This window comes from Molothrus ater, chromosome 5 (genome assembly GCF_012460135.2).
Source record: "Molothrus ater isolate BHLD 08-10-18 breed brown headed cowbird chromosome 5, BPBGC_Mater_1.1, whole genome shotgun sequence".
NCBI classification, from domain to species: domain Eukaryota; kingdom Metazoa; phylum Chordata; class Aves; order Passeriformes; family Icteridae; genus Molothrus; species Molothrus ater.
This window is the reverse complement of record NC_050482.2, coordinates 39172776-39192724: the sequence shown is the minus strand read 5'-3', so window position 1 is coordinate 39192724 and position 19949 is coordinate 39172776. Positions and strand designations below refer to the sequence as shown.

The 19949-nt window shown below is 35.6% G+C and overlaps 1 protein-coding gene across 1 annotated transcript in view; it reads right to left on the bottom strand.

Annotated features, from left to right (window-relative positions):
* OTOGL (otogelin like) overlaps nt 1-19949 on the bottom strand; it is an 89571-nt gene that overhangs the window by 9767 nt on the left and 59855 nt on the right. The window contains exons 34-53 of the mRNA XM_036401161.2: nt 19212-19329; nt 17906-17985; nt 16380-17023; nt 14214-15632; nt 13356-13533; nt 12335-12477; nt 11661-11684; nt 11429-11521; nt 10630-10819; nt 8191-8405; nt 6958-7099; nt 6441-6626; nt 5717-5929; nt 4763-4867; nt 4344-4451; nt 3887-3988; nt 2523-2627; nt 2394-2434; nt 1377-1440; nt 254-432 (exon numbers count right to left, since the gene is read on the bottom strand). Coding sequence (XP_036257054.2) covers nt 254-432; nt 1377-1440; nt 2394-2434; nt 2523-2627; nt 3887-3988; nt 4344-4451; nt 4763-4867; nt 5717-5929; nt 6441-6626; nt 6958-7099; nt 8191-8405; nt 10630-10819; nt 11429-11521; nt 11661-11684; nt 12335-12477; nt 13356-13533; nt 14214-15632; nt 16380-17023; nt 17906-17985; nt 19212-19329 — 4349 coding nt within the window. The remainder of the gene's footprint in view (nt 1-253; nt 433-1376; nt 1441-2393; nt 2435-2522; nt 2628-3886; nt 3989-4343; nt 4452-4762; nt 4868-5716; nt 5930-6440; nt 6627-6957; nt 7100-8190; nt 8406-10629; nt 10820-11428; nt 11522-11660; nt 11685-12334; nt 12478-13355; nt 13534-14213; nt 15633-16379; nt 17024-17905; nt 17986-19211; nt 19330-19949) is intronic.

Genomic DNA, 19949 nt, shown 5'->3' with positions numbered 1-19949 from the left:
GATGGATGGATGGATGGATGGATGGATGGATGGATGGATGGATGGATGGACAGTTAGACAGATTTGTTTACATAGGCTGCTAGAAACTGCCTCTCAAAATAATTGTGCAGACACGTGATACACATCATCACTGCTAAATTCTCAAGTTCTTTCTGAGTAAACAGGACTAGCAAAAGTCTTCACTAAAACTTTTATCCTAGTTGTGCAGTTGTGTTCACAAATTGCATAATTCCTGTATTTTAAGAATACTCACAGCTTCACATTGCTGGGAGCAGTTCATCATTGTGAAATGCATGGCATTGTAGCCTGTGTTCTGATCTTTTTCTTGTAAACACTGTACAGTGTAACAAAGGTCTCCATCCAAGTACTGAATCACTGACTGTCCAGGATTCAGTACTGTGACCTCTTGGAAGATGCACACATCATCCTTCTCTAAAACCAAAAGAAATAGATGTTACCAGAGGGGAAAAAAGAATCATTAAACAAATTAACAGAAGCACTGGTAAGACAGAAGTAGGGCAAATTCCTATTCACTGCAAAAGTATTCTATCTTTTAGACTTGATTGGTTTGTGGTTTTAGTTACCAAACAAGATGGGGAGGAATGATAACTCAGTTTTAGAAAATGCTGCAAAATGCGAAACTGCCTAAAACTGATAGTGTTCCTACTACGGAAGTAAAAAAAGTCTGTTGTTCTTATTTTAAAAGTATTCTAATATTTAACACAATCACATTGTGATTCTGCACATCACAAAATGTGGCCTTTTTGCCAATTAAACTACTCTGCAAATACCTGTGGTCCAGTAATCTGTTCAAGCTGTACTGTAAATATGTGCTTGGCTCTTGGAGGCAGTTCAGCCTGGGCTGCTGCCAGGACTGCAGCTTGCCTCTGCACCCCCATGCACAGTGCAGCTGAAATCTACTCTACATGGGTAGCTCAGTGAGGGAAGGGAGCAGATCTCTGATCTTGATCTGGCCACCTCCTCTTGTGCTGGCTGAGCAAGTCTGTTGCTCTGGGCAAGATTTTGTCTCATTTGTGTTGAAAGACTAGGAGCAGCTGCCCTGCTCGCACTCAGTTACTGTTCACAGCCTGTTTCCTACTTGTCTCTCACCAGAGAGGCTGTACCTGACTCTGAAAGCATGGGCAGTTCTACAACACTCCCACACTCTGCCAGAGCAGACACAAAATGGATGGCACAGCAGGCAAAGCAACATATTCAGAAAATAAAGTATCATTGCATAGCTACATAGACACACATCAAATTACGATAAAAGAGCTTTTACATTTGAGAAGGTGACAATGACCTTAGTTCTGCTTTCTCTGCACACCCTTTTAACTAAAAAATAAAGCACAGCAATGAGGAATATAAAAAGTTACCACAAATGTAGTGAGTGCATCCACAAGCACTGGAAATACTGCTATCTATTTTTTTAACTTCTCCCTGAGTACAGAAAGATAAAAGTTTGCAAAGTCATGCACAATTAAATGTAGTGCTACACAGACAATTTTTCTCTAAAAATGTAAAATATTACTTTCATCACTTCCACCCCTGGTTTCATAAAAGAGGAAAATTGTCATGTATTCAAGAAAGAGTAGCATATTCAGAGTTATTCAGTGTATTTATCTCTTAAAGCAGAAAACAACACTTCATTTTCTGTAGGAGTGCATAGAATAGCAGAGTGAATAAACAGCATTTTTTCCTGAGACACAAAGTTATTTCTGTAATAAATATATTAGCAAAAGATTGACTCCTAAGGATTTTCTTTCAAAAGACAGGTGAAAGCTATTTAAATCTAAAATTCCTTAATAGACTTTACATTAGGCTGTCTTCAGGTAAGGAAAAAAATTTCAGGCATTGGATAAGGAAAATATGGTCACTATAGCATTAATGGGAGTTTGAACATACAGTCATATTTTTTTCCAGATCACATCCCTATTATGAAAAACTACACGAGGAGCAAAATATTCATGACTGCTCATATCAGCAAAATTCAACAATGTTAAATCATTTTAATCAAAAGCATATATTATTAACAAAATGGCACATTTCTTCAGATGATACATATAATCATATAGCTCATACCTCATTAATTATTTTTAAATGTGAATTATTTATGTAGAAGGCCTTACTAGCATATTGTTTCATGTCAACACTGAACAGGATAAAATTACAGTTGCTTTTTTTCTTTTTCCACCTTACAACACACAAAGTGAAATTTCTCCAAGGAATTGGTTGACAACTGTGCAGACACTTGGAATTACATGCTTGAGCTGGGACTGCAGGGCAATCACACCCTGTCCCTGTTACTCTTTACAACTGAAACAAGGAGTGTAAAAGAGAGGAGTAAGACAGCTCAACACCATTACTAACAGTATTTAAAAGACATCACTTACCAATTTACAGGTCAGCATGGTAGCATTTTCACAACTACATTCTAAGGAGATAAAGAAATCTGTGTTAATCAATTAGCTAACTCTAAGTTTTGGTTAAGAGTTGTGACTAAAGAATAAAGCAATAATTACCACAGTGCCATTCCGGACAACATTGCCCAAGTATTTTTTCCTTCACAGGTGTCATGTCATCTGTGCAAATCATAGGAGGCTCAGAACAAAGATTTTCATCACAAACTAAACGAGGGGGAAAGACATATAAGAACTTATTCAACTTTCCTTCATATTTTCCAGCTTACATTACTTTTGATAAACTATTTTTAAAATAATTTTATTTTATATAAATGTTATTGTGTTTCTTAAGTATCTGAACTACACTTGGAATGAAAAACAAAATAAAAATTTTCAAAAGTGATTTCAGTTGTCTTAGAACATGTTTAAATTTTCAGAGAACATCAAACAGGAATCATTTAATATTCTTCCTATTTCAGAGTTACTCAAGAAAATAACCACTACCAAAGACATCTAAACCCATAATCTTTGGGAAACATAGGCTTGATATGTACTGTGAAGTGCACTTCTGTAAGATAACAGGGAGCAACTGCCCTCCAGGTATGATGCTAATAAGAAAATATTGCCTCCCTTATCAGAAGCAGCTTACTAGGGCTGTGAAAGAAGATCAAGCACTAAGATCTAACTTTCTCCCTGCCAGAAATGGGAAAAAAAATGCCAAAAGGTCTTTGCAGAAAATTTCACCTGGGTAAAACTGCTAGGAAATGAAAGGACCAAAATACAGAAACAACCAAAGTAAAAATTGCTAAAGTCCAAACTTAGTGGAAGTCAATTTCATTATGTGAAATTAGCCTGAAAACTGCAATAGGATGAAAGTTAATCTAAATTAAGCAGTTGTACTTTTAGATGTTACTTAAAAATGTATAGCACAATTTATGTGTTTTATGAGACTAGGAAAAGGACTAAGTTACACTGCAAATATTTTTCTTGTGCCTGCTCATTGTTTGAAGAGTAGTCAACCCAGCAGTATTTGAAATCCTTGGTCTACTCCTTCCCCTAGAGCTAAAAGTGCAAAGAAACTGCCTAAATATTAGTGACTTGTACAACAGAGGAAAACCAGCGTGGAAGCTGTTTTATTAAGGTGTTATAATATATGAAAAATTGTATATTTGTACTCCAAGGATGGGATTCAGGGCCACATTAATATATAGGTATTTAAATAACTGTGAAGATAACCATATTTCTGTCTAGTGAACTGAATAACCTCTCCAGACTCCACTGATGAGGTTTGTTAGACCACCACTGGGCATACCAAGAACTTTGAATCTGTGTGAAATTTGGTACTTCTACACCCTCATTTCGACCTCTCAGTCTATACCTGAAGCCCACTCTAATTGCCAAACCTAAACAAGTTCCTGCACAGCCAGGCGCTGTCATTTTTACTGAATTTGGTGATGTATCAACCTCTCAGCAGTTGCACTCACCGCAGTAGTAATGAGGACAGCAGTAGTGTATGGTATTAAGGTCTACAGTGAGAATTTCCCCTTCACTACACAAGGGAACAGGTTCAATACAGGATTCACAAACTAAATAAAAGAAACAAAAAACAGACATGAACAAAGTTTAAAATAGTAAAAAGTTAGCACATGTGAATTCCATCTAATTGACTATATAAAAAGTAATACTGCATTTGTTACTCTGATAATAGAAATTTTAAGGATTTTATGGATATTAAAGCTAAACAAAGTTCAAATATGGTGTTCAAAATTGTGTTGGAAAAAAAGATCCCCAAACCCAAGAATAATGATCCTCCTGTCCACCAGATCTGTGTGAAGTCTCACTCCAAGGATTCCTGCCTTGGGTTATTTTAGAATTATAGTCTGGTTTTGTAAATATTTGACTATTCCTTAGCTCTCCATAAAAATACTAGAGGCATCTTACCACAGAGATGAGAGAAACAACAGGGATCTTCCTGTTTTGCCTCAACAATAAACTGATCTTCTCTGCAGTCAGGCTGGGAGGCATTGAAACAAACTGAAGGATCACATTCTGTAGGACGTGAAACAAACATTGTTTTAAAAGGAGTCACTGAAACAATATGAAAAAGATTTTTAAAAATATTCTTCATATGCTAAGTAAAATAAAATACCCCAAATTTACTGTAAATCAGAATTAACACAAAACACAAAGACAAAAAAAAATACTAGAGAATGTTTTAAAAAACATACATCATTGCCCAGTGCTATTTACAGTGTCCCATTCTGTTAACAGTCAAGACAACTTGTAATGCAAATTTTTTTCCAACATATAATACAAGTATGGAAAACTTTCCACTAACTGTGGTTTTGTATTTCCCTTACCACATCGGTACTGTGGGCAGCAGGACAGGGGGTGGTAGCCTACCACTAATTTTTCATTGGGTTTGCATGTTGGAATTATGGCATCACACAATGACATGTTACATTCTGTGGGATAAAAAACAATTTTGATGTCTTTAAAGAAATACTAGTGCAAGTCCTATAGTTCAGGCTATTTATACCATCTAATACAGAGATCCACAAAACAAGAGCAGCCCAAGTCAGCTTAAAGTTCACTCCATACCATCATGTAGACTTTTGTGCTCAACTCAAGCAAGCAGTAATATCCTTCTTCAAACTGGTATTTACTTGCTCTGCTCCCTGTGCATGAAGCCAGCTATAATGTCCCACTGATATTCCCTGAGCAAATTGACAATACAGCATTGGTTACAGGTATCTAATAAGCAAAAGCACCACATCAGATGGACCATATGTTCTCATTTTCCTTGAATATGTTATGGAGAAATTAGTATATTTTGCTTAGTGTTTTAGGAGCAATAAGCTTATTCTTTTTCTAAACAAACATGGCTAGGCAGAATATTAGTATTCAGTCATCAGGTCCCAGAAAAAAGCTTCTGGGAAACACCAATAGATCAGAGGACACTGCTCATCACACCAAAGTACTAGAAAGAAAAGCAAGCAATCTCTGACCACGTCCCCAAATACCAAGATACTTCTATCACTGAATATAAATCAATTTATTATTAAATTCTATGCAAGAGCTTTAAAAATATTTTTAACAGAAGTTTTTTTGAACTGGTGGACTTCTAAGAAAAAAATTATTTCAGTGAATAATTCTTATAATGAATAGAAGCCTCAATTTCTGGCCCAACCAGCCACTAGTACTTGAAAATTAATTCTAAAAAATGTTACCTTGAATCTAAAGTTTGTCATCTGCCTGTGAATGTGAAGCAGTTATTTTATACTTCTGTTACAGAAAACAAGTTTGGTACATACCACAAACTTTCTTGGGACAGCAAGCTCTCTCTTCAATGACATGGAGTAGAACTTCCCCTTCTCTTTCACAGACTGGTGGTGGATCTTCACTGCACTCAGGTTCTATAGCAATAATGCTTCCATTTTCTAAACAGCTGTACATGCAGCACCCTCTCATGGACCCATTCCAGATCTCCCCAGCAGAGCGGGGTTGTCCTTTATTATCTGTACATGCTGGAAATGAAAAAGAACCCTTTCTTTCCCTTCAACAAGCAGACAGCTCCCATTTCCTGCAAGCAGCTGTGACTTGCATAAAATTATTGCATAAAAAACTATGGCTGTGGAGCATTATGATAAAAGAATCCAAGAAAGGATGATGACCTTAAAAGCCCCAAAGAAACAAATGCTTTTCTATGGGTGAAAATGGGTGAGGGCAAGGGACAGAACCTGCCCATGTTATTCCTTCCTAAGTTCCCAAGGGAGGAAAGCCTGGGAGCTATAGAAGAATGGCCATCACTTTTCCCCCAGCAGAGGTACATCAGCACTGGCCCTTAAAGCCAAGTTAACTGAAAGCACAAACTGCTCTAGCTTGAGAAATGTTAGGCTCTGTTGAAGGGTCCTTTACCAGATTCACATTTACTGAGGATTGACACAGAACTTAAGCTTCTCTCTTACCATGAACTGTTAATATAACTATGGTTAATATGATCATAAGTGCAAAACTACTCTGTCCTACTGTACTTACTACATTTTTCTTCTGGTATACAGAGGTCTGAGTCTGTTCTATGCAGAATGGTGCCGTTTTTACACACACAGTCTTCCCTTAAATAGGAACAGGGGGAATCTTCATAGAACCATTTATTCAAGCATGTCTTGGCTTCACAGGGTTGCACACAAGGCTGGTATTCCTTGCCCTCAGGGCAGCTCAGTGCTGCAAGGAATTAAAAAAGGATATTGAGTGTTTCTGTATCCTTTCAGCATTTCATTGGTTAAACAGGTAGTAAAAACAAGTGAGCACAGAAAGCACACATTTGTACTTTAAACAGTACTTTATGTAAGCAACGAATTCAATAGAGATTAAAATTAATTCATGACTAAATGATGTATTCTCATCTTAAGAACTTGTACCCTGATTTACCAGCAGTGTGATAAAATGAGATGTTACTTACAAGAATAATAGAAAGAAATATAATTTTAACTTATCATTAGAAGACATCATCACTAAAGCCACATAAGGGTACAGAATATGGCTATCTGCTTACAACAGTAATTAGGTGTCCTCCATTTAATGCAGATGTTGTGCTTGTTGCATAAAGCCACATATGCAGAAAGTGCATCACACTCATAGTTCAAAAAATTAGTACTGTTGATCCACATCTTCTCACAAAATTCCTGTGGTGACACCTAGGAACATATTGAAATTGGGAATTAACAAGTATAGGGACTTCCTGTAACTAAAATAAATCAGCAATTAAAATAAGTAATACAGCCCCAAGGGGAAAAAATCACTAACAGTGTCTATATTTAAAAATATCTTTTTTGTCAGAATACTCATTCTGCAAAACTTAAACTGTCAGATGTAGTGAGATTTTCATGTGACAATCTCATTAGGACTGCATTCTCTGTCTACTGATCAGCATAAAAAAGTACTGATCAGTACTTTGAAGAACTTTTCAGCATAGCCTGTCTACTAAAATTGAACAATCTCAGCTAAACATTGCTGCTATACCTTCAATACAATCCGGCTTTGAATGAATTACCTCTTACTCTGTTTCTGTGCCTGTAGGACATGATAACCTATTTTACACATCTATCTCTCAGAAAGAAAGGACCCCTTGAGAAATTAATCATTTTTACTTTTAATTAATTTGGAAAAGTCAGTTATACCTCAGAGATTTGGGGCTTCCTCATTTGCTGTTCTGGAAAGCAGCTGTGCTGCACTACCCACCTCTAGTGACCTATAGAGGTCTACCCACCTCTAGAGATGCATGTTACAGCTAGATCCCCATTAGAAAGTACAATTTGTAGAAGCAAATTACAATGATTTCTGTAAGAAATGCTACAAAATTTTCAACATAATATTGGCTATGTCAAATATTTTAACTGGAAATTTCTTTAGTCCAATAAGTCTGCAACTGCATGAATCGCTGTTGTGCAGAGCAGAAGCATGAAGCTTTCTGTTTTAGTGATCCTCATCAAGCATTTAATAAAAATAACATCTCTGGAACATGTTTACCTTGACATGATAATCCAGTGTGTTCCCTTTGAGAAATGCCCATTAAATTATTTCAAAAAACAGCATAATAGCACAGGGATCAATATAAATGTGTGTTTACAATGGACAACATGGCAGGTGTGTTAAAGACACCCATTCCACTGTCAAATCATAAAAATAAGCAAAACATTAAAAAATGTGCATGTATCAGTCACTCTTTTCTTAATTATACAGCTATTACATGAGTTGGTCCTGCAATTTTTCTGATCCTCATACTCACTTTCTTATGACAAGGGATGAAAATACTTCTGTTTAACAGTTCCATACAGTATGTGCAGTTATCTTCAGTACAGTTTCTTACTGGCCTCCTGGTTGTTACATCAAATGATTTCTCAATTTCCCAGCTCTTAATGAACATTTCAATTTCCTCCATATTTGTAATTATGGTCATGTTTTGCATTTTCAGGTCATCACTAGGATCTCCATTGCACACCCCTGGGGACAGAGCATCGTATTCAAAAACACACAAACATTCCTTCATTTAGGAAAGAAAAACTACCTGATCAATTATGATCAACACTGCATCAGGTGACCTGTGAAACTCACCTGAGTAAATAAATTAAAGCATTTGTACGTCCACTGTAATTCCAACCTCCTGCTTGTGATTTTAGTTCTCAGCTCAATGGCTTGCTAAAACAAGTAGAACTCATTTTACCTTTCACAACAATGAACTTTTGAGAAAAACTGCTACCAAAATGTGCTGTTGAGTGTATCAGATTCACTGACATGGTGCTAGATTCTGATGTCATTCTATTGAATGGCAGTCAGCTGCTTGGGAGTAATAGTAGATGGTTTTGAGATTAATTGCTCATCACCAATGATTTCACACTGTATTGAGATTTAATTGAACATTCTAAGCGCAAGAAGTTGTTAAAAGAATCTTTTGATGAACAAATTGCTTTATCTAGAGAAAATATTGTTCTTACTGAAGTTATTAATACAAAGCCACTGTAAAGAACTACCTTCCCAGACCCCTGGCATTCATTGTCTACCTGAATTCATTATTCTATTGATACATAAATTAAAATACATGATCTCTTTAAGCATATTACAAGTGAGTAATGCCAAAACTTTAATCTTCATACTAGTTTTACATCTCAGGAACTGATCAGGCAAAGTTCCTGTCTTGTTTCCACTTTCCTTCTGCACTGTCAAACATACCCTAAGACCTTGCCCTCCTGTTTTCAGCCCTGCAGTCTGATGCTCTCCAGGGTTCTCTGTTAGAACTGGACTAGCTTGGTGTGGCAGGCTCTTATTCTTTCAGACAGCATGGAGAAATACAGAAGATGGCATTTAAATAACAAGTGTTTTACAGTAGTACCACTTTCCTGTACTCTTAGCTCTTCTGCTTCTTGCTGCAAATCACAAACTGCTGGCAGCAGAATTTGTAAAGCCATGCTGCAGAACTGCAGAATCAATATAGCTTTAAAAATAAAGCTAATTTACCACACCGTCCCACAACTTTTTCTGGTATGAGAGGAAGAGGATTGCAGAATCCCAGACAGGAACAAACAGTAGAGGACAGGAAAGAAGCACTAAAGAAAACTTCCGACTTTACTGCAAAATATCAGGTAGTACAACATTTTAGGCTAAGTTTGGATTTGTCTGCATAGCCTTCCTCTTTTTGTCTTCTCATGACACAAAGAGGAACTATTCTTTAATTCTTTCTATGTTTGCCCTCATCTTGTCCCATTCGTTCAGCATGCGTAGAGAAGATGGCATGATACTGCAAAAAGATGCAGGGCCAGCCTTCACCTTCTCTCAGTAGATTTAGGAGAAGTTTCCTTTTGTTCAAGCAGAAGACAGCAATTTATTTCAAGGTCTTGATTTGTTTATGCTTACACTTAAAGCATATCTGAATTGCTTTGCTTGCTTTTAAAACTAAAAGCAGTTTAAAAGATTATAAGAAGTTGATTTTCCTTTACAATATGAAGTATATTACGTAAAATTACAAACCACTAGAAAATGAAAATTTATTGTAAAATTAATTTTTAATCACCTGCTTATACTTTTCCATATTATTCCTTCTGGCAAAGTTATAAAAAAGGCTTCAGGGAAGCTTGAAACATGCCACATTTGCTATGATTGTAATTCAAGACTGAGACACCCCAGCACAGTTTTGGACCTTAGACTCAGCCTCAAGAGGTCCAAAATAATATCCTTAATTTACTGTCCTCACAAGACTTGGACCCTTCCCAAGATACAACTTTTGTCAGTATTTTCATAGCAATAAGCTGCCACTGCTAACATCAGACTTGTCTCCAAATTCACTGAAATATACTATCACTACCTGAATTTCTTTAGCATCCACTTCTTCACTAAAAGTTGTCTTTTTATTTATTCAGCTTCAGCAAAACTCTTGAAACAGGCAAAAATAAGTAAAAGAAACCAGTAATTTTTTTAAAGTTATTTGGATACAATGTGCTGATCACTTCTTGTTCTGGAAAGTACTTTATTAGCACACAGTTCTTTCAAACAGAAGATTAATTTATTATTAATTAATTAATAGTATTTCACAGGCTCTCACATAGGATTGTCAGCAGAGTTAATGAGGGTCACAACAAGAGCTATAGGGACACCTGGTCACAGACACAAAAGGGAGTTGCAAATTTCAATTGGGAAGTTATGGAATAAGAAAAAATTGCCACCATGGCCTCACCACAAAGTCCTTCTGTCTTCCTCGTTGTGTTAGAGTGTAATCCATACTGTATATCCATGATGCCTGTAACATGAGCCCACTTGATGCTAATCCCACCTGGGGTATTAACCACATACATTGCACCAGTATCCTGAACACTCAGTCCTTCTCTTGAAAATGGTAATGGTTGAATTTCAGAATCTACAGCTACCTTAAAGAAACCAAACACATTTTAGAGATAAAGCCAGACATATTTTATATGTATTTCCATTTTATAACAAAATACTATTTTCAAAGCCTCTGCCACACATAACAGTCACTGTGCTTAGAGAGCTTACCACTCGTGCCACTTCCAAAAACTGCAAATGAAGTAGGCATGAGGAAAAAAAAATCTTTTGTAATTAGGGAAAGAATAAATCTTATTTATCACAATCATATGATGAAAGAAAACCTCATTCCAATTATTGAAAGTCATCTGTTGTGACTTGTTACTGACTAGCAAGGAAAGTAGCTTAAGTATTTATCACTTCTAGAGATCTAGGGTTTCTGGAAATATAGTCTCAGGCATAACCACTTTTGTAGCTTCATTAAAATCTCAAAAGAACTTTAAAGTGACATGGAAAAATGACATTTAAGTGAAGCATGGTACCAGAAATGTAAATTGTTTGTTTTGCCTCTAGTACACCATGAATTATCGGGAACCTCATCTACAAAAGTAATCCTAATCCTGTAGTGTTTTATTTTAAATCTGATTTATCACATTCTACAACAGAACAGCTTTCCAGCTATTTTTAAGCGTACATACGCTGTTGATACTTACTTTTCTTGCTAAACGATTGATAAGTATTTGACAAGTGTGTGTTGTGACATTTAATTTCTTAAAACAGAGCCCCGAAATGTTTGCAGGTGGCACCTTGAAAGAAAAGTGACAAGGAAATTTAGTTACTATTATTTTTTGAATTCTGTACCAGTGCTATTGGAATTATCTATATTAATTAAATATATTTTTATATTAATGCATTTTAAAATCAGCTAAATAAGCAAGTACTTACTAGTTTCCTTATTGAATTTGCACTCTGGAAAACATTAAAAATAAATTAGAATTTCAATAATAATCAGCAGCATTTTTATTTAGCAAAAATAAATTACTTTTTTCTTTGTCTTCAGTGTTCTTCTAAATCAGATAATAATTAAACTAATATATTTTATTATAAATAAGAAAAAATACACACTTTTCAGCTAATTTAGTGCATATGCTGAAAAGTCCTTTCAAATTACATTTCTTATAAAACTAAAGTTAGAACTAAAACTGCAGACTTCTAAAGCTCATCTGCATATGGGTTCTGCATTCCCACCTCTAGACTGCAACCAGGAAATGAGAGGAATTTAATAGAAAACATCTAAAACAATCGAAGACTGTTGCCTTTAACAGTTTCCTCCTGAAGAGAGACATCCATTGAGAAGTTATGTCACCTCTGATAATTTAAAAGAAATCTACATTTAAATTTCCTTATAACACAAAAATTACTATTTAACTCAAGATAAAATTCCTTTATCTAGACAGAATTATTAAGCATGCTTCTCAAAAATTAAATAACCTGGTATTTAACTGAGTGTGGCTTTTATTTATAAGTTTTAATTGACGTATTTTTGCATAATTTCAAACCTCTAACACAAAAAAATTCAAGGAACAATTATAATTATTGCATGAATGCAAGATCCTTACCTGATTAGCAGGACATTTTTCAATATGAGCAACAATAATTTCTCCTGGTAACTTGACTAAAACATAGGAAGCCATATTACAGAGGGCTATGTTGTTTCCATCAAATGTAATAACACTCAGTTCAGACAGTACAGAACACTGACCTAAAAGAGAACTGTCATTTAATGAGGTTACCACAAAACTGAATAAGAGTATTTCTAAAAACTTTCAGTTCTAGCATTATTTGCTTTTGTACATACATTCATAGATAGATAGATAGATGACCTTGTTCTGCAGACAACACACTGAGCCATAAGCCTAATTAAGTGTTTAGGTTACTCAGTGGAAATACCTTAACCTGCTTCTGTGTGCCCAGGGTAGGGAAAAATTTTTAAATTGGTGACAATTTTTACTTAAATCAATGTTTTACAGGCAAGGTTAATGAATCTGCACAATGTGAGATAAAATGTATGCATAAAAATATATATATTTTTGAGATACTGACAAGGAACTTATCTATCTTATCTTGAAAAAATTATAAAGGGCAATATTGGTTTCATTGATGCTGCAAGGTTTTAAATATGACTTCTCTTGAGCCTTTTTGTTCCCTTGGCAGACTCATCCCCAGTTTCTGCAGTGTCTAAGCATGAATAAAAACTGCAATTAGAGCTAAACGAAATATGGGGTTCTGTCTTTCAGAAAATCTTGTATTTAATTTATTTTTCTTCATAAAATGTTGAAATCTTAATATTTCTACTGATAAAAATTCTGAAAAGTCTCAGCTGAAAAATACTGGTCTTCATGCTGGAGATGTCATTTCACTGTTTTCATTAAAAAAGAAAAATATTTTCATTCTCCAGGACACCAATTCAAAGGTACCAAAATGTTCAGCGTATTTCATTCTGCCTTGCTGATGAATAGCTCTTTTTAATTAATTCCATTATTTAACCTCATATTCCCATTGTAATAACCCTTTAACTTATTACTTGACATTTACAGATCAAGGCTCCATATTTTATTTAAATGTAAAAGAGAGACTTACAGGGACATTGCCATTCTGGACAACAGCTGTCAGTGTTAACTTGAACAGGCATTCCTCGAAAACCACAATCTGGCTTCTGCACATCCTTAGGGCAGTTCCTTGAAAGATTGTATAACATCCAAGCCGTATTCACACATACATACTGGCTACATTTGTCAACAGGTTCAAGGTATCTTGGCTGTCATATAAGGAAAAAACAACCAGAGTCAACTTTAACTTCATTGGCCTTATGAAGTCCAAGCCATGACTTGTCCACGCCCCAGCTCTGAGAGACAATCAGCACATCCACCTGCTCATGAGTTATTTTGGAATGACTTGCATTTGTGTGGTTGTAACCAGTGACAATGGTGCATGTCCATTCACCCACAGCCACACTGTTCCATACCGCTTTGGTGGAATAGCCTATGTAAAGCATTATGCATTGAGGGTACATGTTATAATCAGTTATACTCTGAAGTATTTTAAGAAACATAAAATCATGCATTCCCATCATTTTAAACCCTATGACAAAGAAACAAGTGGAAGAAGGAAAAACAGGGTAAGCTTACTCAGAAACATCAAAATTCCAAGGACTGTGGCTTTTTCAGCACCCCAGAAATATATTTAGCTATCTAGAAAACTCATATATCTTCAAAGAATTTTTTTCAGAGCAATATATCCAACATGCAGAATGTACCAAGGCAGTGTAAGAGCAGCAACAAAACTATCCTCTAAGAATAACTGAGAATTTTAAAACAAACAAATTAAATAGAAAATATGAACTGAATTAAATCTTGGGTATTACATATGTAGAATAACAGAATGGACTGAAAAGAAATATATATGTTAACATACAGGGCAAAGTAAGAGTGAACATACCACACACTCAGAAGATGTAGATATCAGTGTGTGCATCATCGTGCCAAAGTAAGCCTTGTCATCTACAGCCATCGTTTCTGATGAGGAAGGCAGAGCCATTCCACCACTAGAAAGAGACAAATCTAGTGTAGCTCTGGTTTGCAGCTCTGTGGCCTCTGTTACACTAAAATAAGGCGTAATGGGCTTCTGTGTTGGGATTTTGGACCTATCTGATGTCATTACATCCAGGACTCCAGAAATAGAGATATTTTTGACTGAGGTTGTATTTCTGGAAAAAAGCAGACTCTGAAGTGCAGTTACTGGCAAATAAGGTGGGGAAGATTTGTCAGTTGTAGTTGTCTTTGTCTTGGTAGCATTTTTTTGCTCATGTGACGTCTGACCATCTTCTGAAATATCCACAGTGTTTTCAAATGAAGTTGTGTATTTAATTTCTGATGCTATGTATGAGGTACTCTTCATCTGTGATAATGGATTCATAGTACCAGTTGTTTTCATTATATTAATCTTTGGAGTTTCTCTAGTGCTCTGTGAAGCTTGAGTTACTGCAGTTGTAAATAAAGATTTGTGTGTTTCTATGGTGGTAGGAACTGAAGCTGAAGCCATATAAAAATCCAAATTGACAACAAAAGAATCAGCAGTTTTTGTAGTAATCCTTGAGGCTAGGGTGGTGGTCGCTGAAGTAACTAATAAACTGGCTGAAGAACTAGGTAGCGTTTTTGCATAAATATAAGGTGATTTTGAGGATGTAGCATTCACTGTTGTGTTCCTGATCATTGGCGTAGTGGACTGAGTGATGATTCCAGCTGGTATGGCTGATATTGTTCCTTCTTCTCCTGAAGAACTTACCGAAGAACTCTGTTTTCCTAGAGAAACATTAGACATATGAGTGGTCTTAGGAGGAGGTGAAGGCATAGAGGGCTGGCTTTCTAAACTTATTTCAGAGGTATTAGGTGTTAGTAAAGAGGGCATTACAATGGTTGTTTTTAGTGCTACTGAAAAGTTGCTAGAGAGACTTATTTTTAAAGTGAATTTAGAAAAATCCACAGAAGTTGCAACGTCTATATTTGGAATTTTTGACGTTCCCTGTGTATCTAGAGACGAAACTGATGCTTGGGTAGCACTTATATTTTTTGTTAGTGGGGATGTGCTACTGACTATGGGAATCAATGAAGAACTTGTAATCTGAGATGTCACATAAGATGGTTCTAATGTTGATAACAAGGTTGTAAGTAAAGATAATGACCTTGTAAAAGAAGGATTTTTGGAAATGGAAGTACCTGAACTTTGAGCCACAGGGTCAGTTTTCAATTCTGTATCTGAACTTTTTGGGTACTCTGTAAGTTCTGAAGTGACTGTAGAATTTAGAGGTAATACCAATGTCCTGAGAGGGAAGGCTGAAGACGTAACAGATTTCTTTGGCTTTTTAGAAATGAATGATAATGAAAAGAAATCAGTATGCATTATTTGCTTATTTTCTGTTGAATCTTTACTTACTGCAGACCTATCAAAGATTGTTGAATTGATTAGAGGAGTGGAGGCACTAGAAGGTACTGTATAAAAACTTTTGGAGGCAACAGTGGCACCTGCCACAGCTTTGGGCTTCAGGGAGGTATACATAGAATGGACTGGTGTAGATACTGTGCATGTTGCAGCACTTGAAGTGTTTTTAGGGATTTGAGAAACAACTTGACGTGAAGATACAGTCATTATTGGCAGAGCAGCAGAAATACTGCCCTTTTTTAATGGAGATGTCTGCTCGGGAACAGTTGTTGAAGTTTGCACTGAAGATGAAAGTGTCTTTGGAGGAAAACTGGTTGAAGAGCTAACATTTAATGATATCAGAGAAGTTTTAGACAAAGGTTTTGCTGTTTTGAAATATGAAACTGTGATTAATTGAGGAACACTTGTCTCAGAGCTAGAAAATCTAGTAGTCATAAGAATTTGAGGAGCAGCTGAAGTCAGTGCAGAACTGGGTGTTGGGTACAGTGCAGTTTGACTAATGCCAGACCTAGTTCTAACAGGCAAAGTAGCTATAGGAGAAGTAGATGTTCTTAGTGTCAATTGTGGATGTAGAAGAAATACAGGTCTTGTGAAAGTTTCTCTGTCAGCCCCCAAGGCAGACAAAGACACTTCAGAGTGTGTTTCTGCTCCCTTAGAATGACTTACTGAAGGACTCCTACTCTTCCCAATAACTGCAGGCAGCTCAGAAGTGACCAAAGATATCTTGGAGGCTAGAGTTGTTAGTGCTGAGGAAGGTCGAACTGTTCCTAGCTGAGTGGTTGATGTTTCAAGTGAAAATGGAACTACCACTAGGGAAGTGGGTGTTAATAATGCAGAATGTGCTGGAATAGGACTTGCACTGAGCAGGGTTGTTGGAGTTGTTATTGTAATGGGTAAAGTTATAGATACATTAGAGCAGGCAGTACATGATGTGACTGCTGAGGCTTGAAAAAGAATTGGAAAATCTGTTGAAGGGATGGGTTTGGAAAGGACAGTAGGGCTGGCTGTGCTGTGAAGTACATCAGAAGGCTCCACTGTACTTGGTAATGAAAATGTTGAATAGGTGGCTGCATTAGAAGCTTCCAATGAATAAAAGTCTGTAATGGACTGTGCCGACATATTCATTCCCCTTGAAGCTGTATTTGCATTTATGGTTATTTTGTCTGTCACACCGATGAGAGTTGATTTATTCCTTGAAGTAACAAATACAGGGAGTGTCTGAGGAAATCTCTCTGTGGTAGAACCCATGTGAGAGATTATCAGTGAAGGCTTCAGTTCAATGTCTGATTCTGTAGGTGTCATAGGTATGCCTAAAAGGAAAAATGTGTGTTTAAATGTCCTTTATGGATTATTAGTAAAAAAAATAGCAAATCTATCTCTACTCAAGTCCCATTTAAATATTAGCAAATCAGATCTTGCCAATGGTTCCAGGTCATCTGATGACTGAGGAACTCAGCTGATGTTTCTAAATGCTTTCTAATTTTCTCTGCAAATGAAGTAGTTAATTTTTTATATTGGTGAAAATCTTTATTTTGCAGAGCAATTTTGAAGCAACAAGGCAATCCCAGAGAAAATCAGTAAATCCAAAATAGTAAAATATTTGAAATAAGTACGTTACATCCTTAGAAGGTATACGAGACAACTTTGTACCAACGAATATCAAGCATAACATATTTAATTCAAAATTTGTACAATCAGATACAGTATTAAAACAAAATTTTAATGTTAAAATAATACTTTATCCCACGGAATAAGGAAATAATATGGTATCTTTACACACCAGAAATTATGAAATAGGTGAGCTGAATTTGTTAGTGGTGTGTCACCCTCTGAAAAGACTGAACTTTTGCTACAGCCGTATGTCTTTCATTTGCAATCTCTCCCTTATACATGTGTAATATACTAGCATTATATAGCCAAATATAGTTGCTCTGAGTATAACATAATCACAAAAGGTTATATATAACCCACTATTTGAGAAATATGAGAATTCAATGTAAAATATATCTTTTTGAATGCAGAAGCTGTAGTTTGGATGACTGGGAATGGAGTCTATGTCCAAGAGAAACAATCTTCAACAGAAATATGTTCTGAGAAAGCATTTAACTTTAAAAAAATTACATTTGATTAATCCTTTCCTAGGATCTTGGAATAATTTATAACAATAGAACAACATAATAAAGTATACTCACAGTCTTCTGGATAAACACATCTAAGCGTGATCTCATCAAGGATCATGTTTTTGGGACAGTATGGCATGCATCCTTCAACCCTTCAAAATATTGTATAGTCAATTCTAGAGCCACAGTAGAAGTATAAGTTAATTTTAAATTATTTTACTTTGTCTAAACAAACCATTAGAATGTCTTATCAGAGTTCTGAGGACTTTCCAATGAAATTATGAACATAGAATTTTAAGGCATTTCAAGTTCACAAAGTTATTTGGCAGCATAATTCTATTTCTAAACTGTTAATAATTATTTGCATAGGCTGATGAATATGATAACTTTGGACCATTTTTCTTCCCCAACCAGGTGTAAGTTTAGATCCTTAAACAGAAAGGTTTTTCACAGAATTATGAACTTGTCTACAAGACTTTTGTTTTATCCAAATATGTTCATTTGAGATATTAAAATATTTAGATTTACTCCATAAAGTCTTTCTCTTGTGTCCTTTCAACATAGGAGAATGCAGACAAATCACTATATTCCCATGTCTTTTTCATTCTGGGGGACTTTTCAATAAGAAAATCATGACATTAACAACCAGTGTTCTCATAAGGAAAAAGCTAATACCAACAGAGAAAATTAGTCATGTTAGTAGTATTACTAATCATAAATTGCATACACCTAGGGAGTCTGGAAGCTAAAATATACTTTCTTTTCCACCACATTGTGCCTTGAGCTTTTAGGCATTTTTCTTTTTAGTTTGCTGTGGTTTCATAGAGGCCAGGGGAGAACCACTGAGACAGGAAATCTGTTTACTAAATCCCAAGCTACCATCACCCCTCTGAAATCCCTCCCTCATGCCAGTGGGCATCTCCCCGAATAAAAGTTCCCTCTTTTTACAGGAGAGGGCGTATTCCTCCCTTACTATTCCTACAATTTTTGATCTGCGTCGTATAAACACCAGAAAGATCTAGTTGTTTTAACATCATGGTGTGCTGGTTTAGGATGCAACTATAAATCCACAGAAGGAAATAGCTTTCTTTAATTGAACAGCTTTCTACTTAACTACTACCAAAAGCTAATCCTCTGGGCTAAATACAAACCCTCTTTTGTGTTGGAAAGTGCATCTAAATGGGAACACACACTGTGGGAAATGAGAGGCTTGGTACAAATGATTTCATATGACTTGTGAGAGTTTCTCATAAGAATCACATTGAAATCTGGATAGTAAAACTAGATGGATATTGCAGCAGCAGTGATTTTCAGAAAGCATATGGTATGCTTATTACAAAAAACAATACAGTAGTAATATGAGAATAATTTTACTTACAGAGGAAGAAATTTACATGCTGTTCCTTCAGGATCACTACATGTCTTAAAACAAGGATTAGCACAAGATTCATATCGCCATTCACACATCCTTCTGTAAGGCACAGAAGCACTGAGTTCTGAGAAGGAAAGAAAGGTGTTTGTTAGTGACTCAATAGTCAATAAACAATTTAAAATTACACCCTTTTCTATAACACACACTGGGATCTTCAGATAAATGAAAGAAATGAAAACCAAATAGACAAAATTTTCGGAACTTTCCAATAGGTGAGATTTTGTTTCATTTCGAGCATTCTAAATTTGTTCAAGCCAAAAGACATTTCAAGTTTTGACAATAAAAGCAGCTATTAATTTTTACAATATACTCTGTTTCAAAACCTAAAAGATCAGTTAAACATATTGGAAATACTGTTGGTTGCAGATGCAACACAATTACTGAATTCATTTAAAATAATAGACACCTATAGATTACTAATGAGATATTAACATACATTGTTTTGTGATATGCCACTTTCATTTTGAGAGAGCAAGCCAATGAAAACATAGTTCAACGATAAAGTGACGATCATATCTGCAAAAGTTAGAAAATAATAGTATTTTGAGATGGAATGGAAGACAGAGAAAAATTAAAAATAGGATAAAATATTTGTTACTTTTGCTGATAGTAACAAATAGAAATACAAGAAAGAAAATGCTCTGAAGGGAAGCAGAAAAAGAATGTTTATCCCTGCAGATTTTG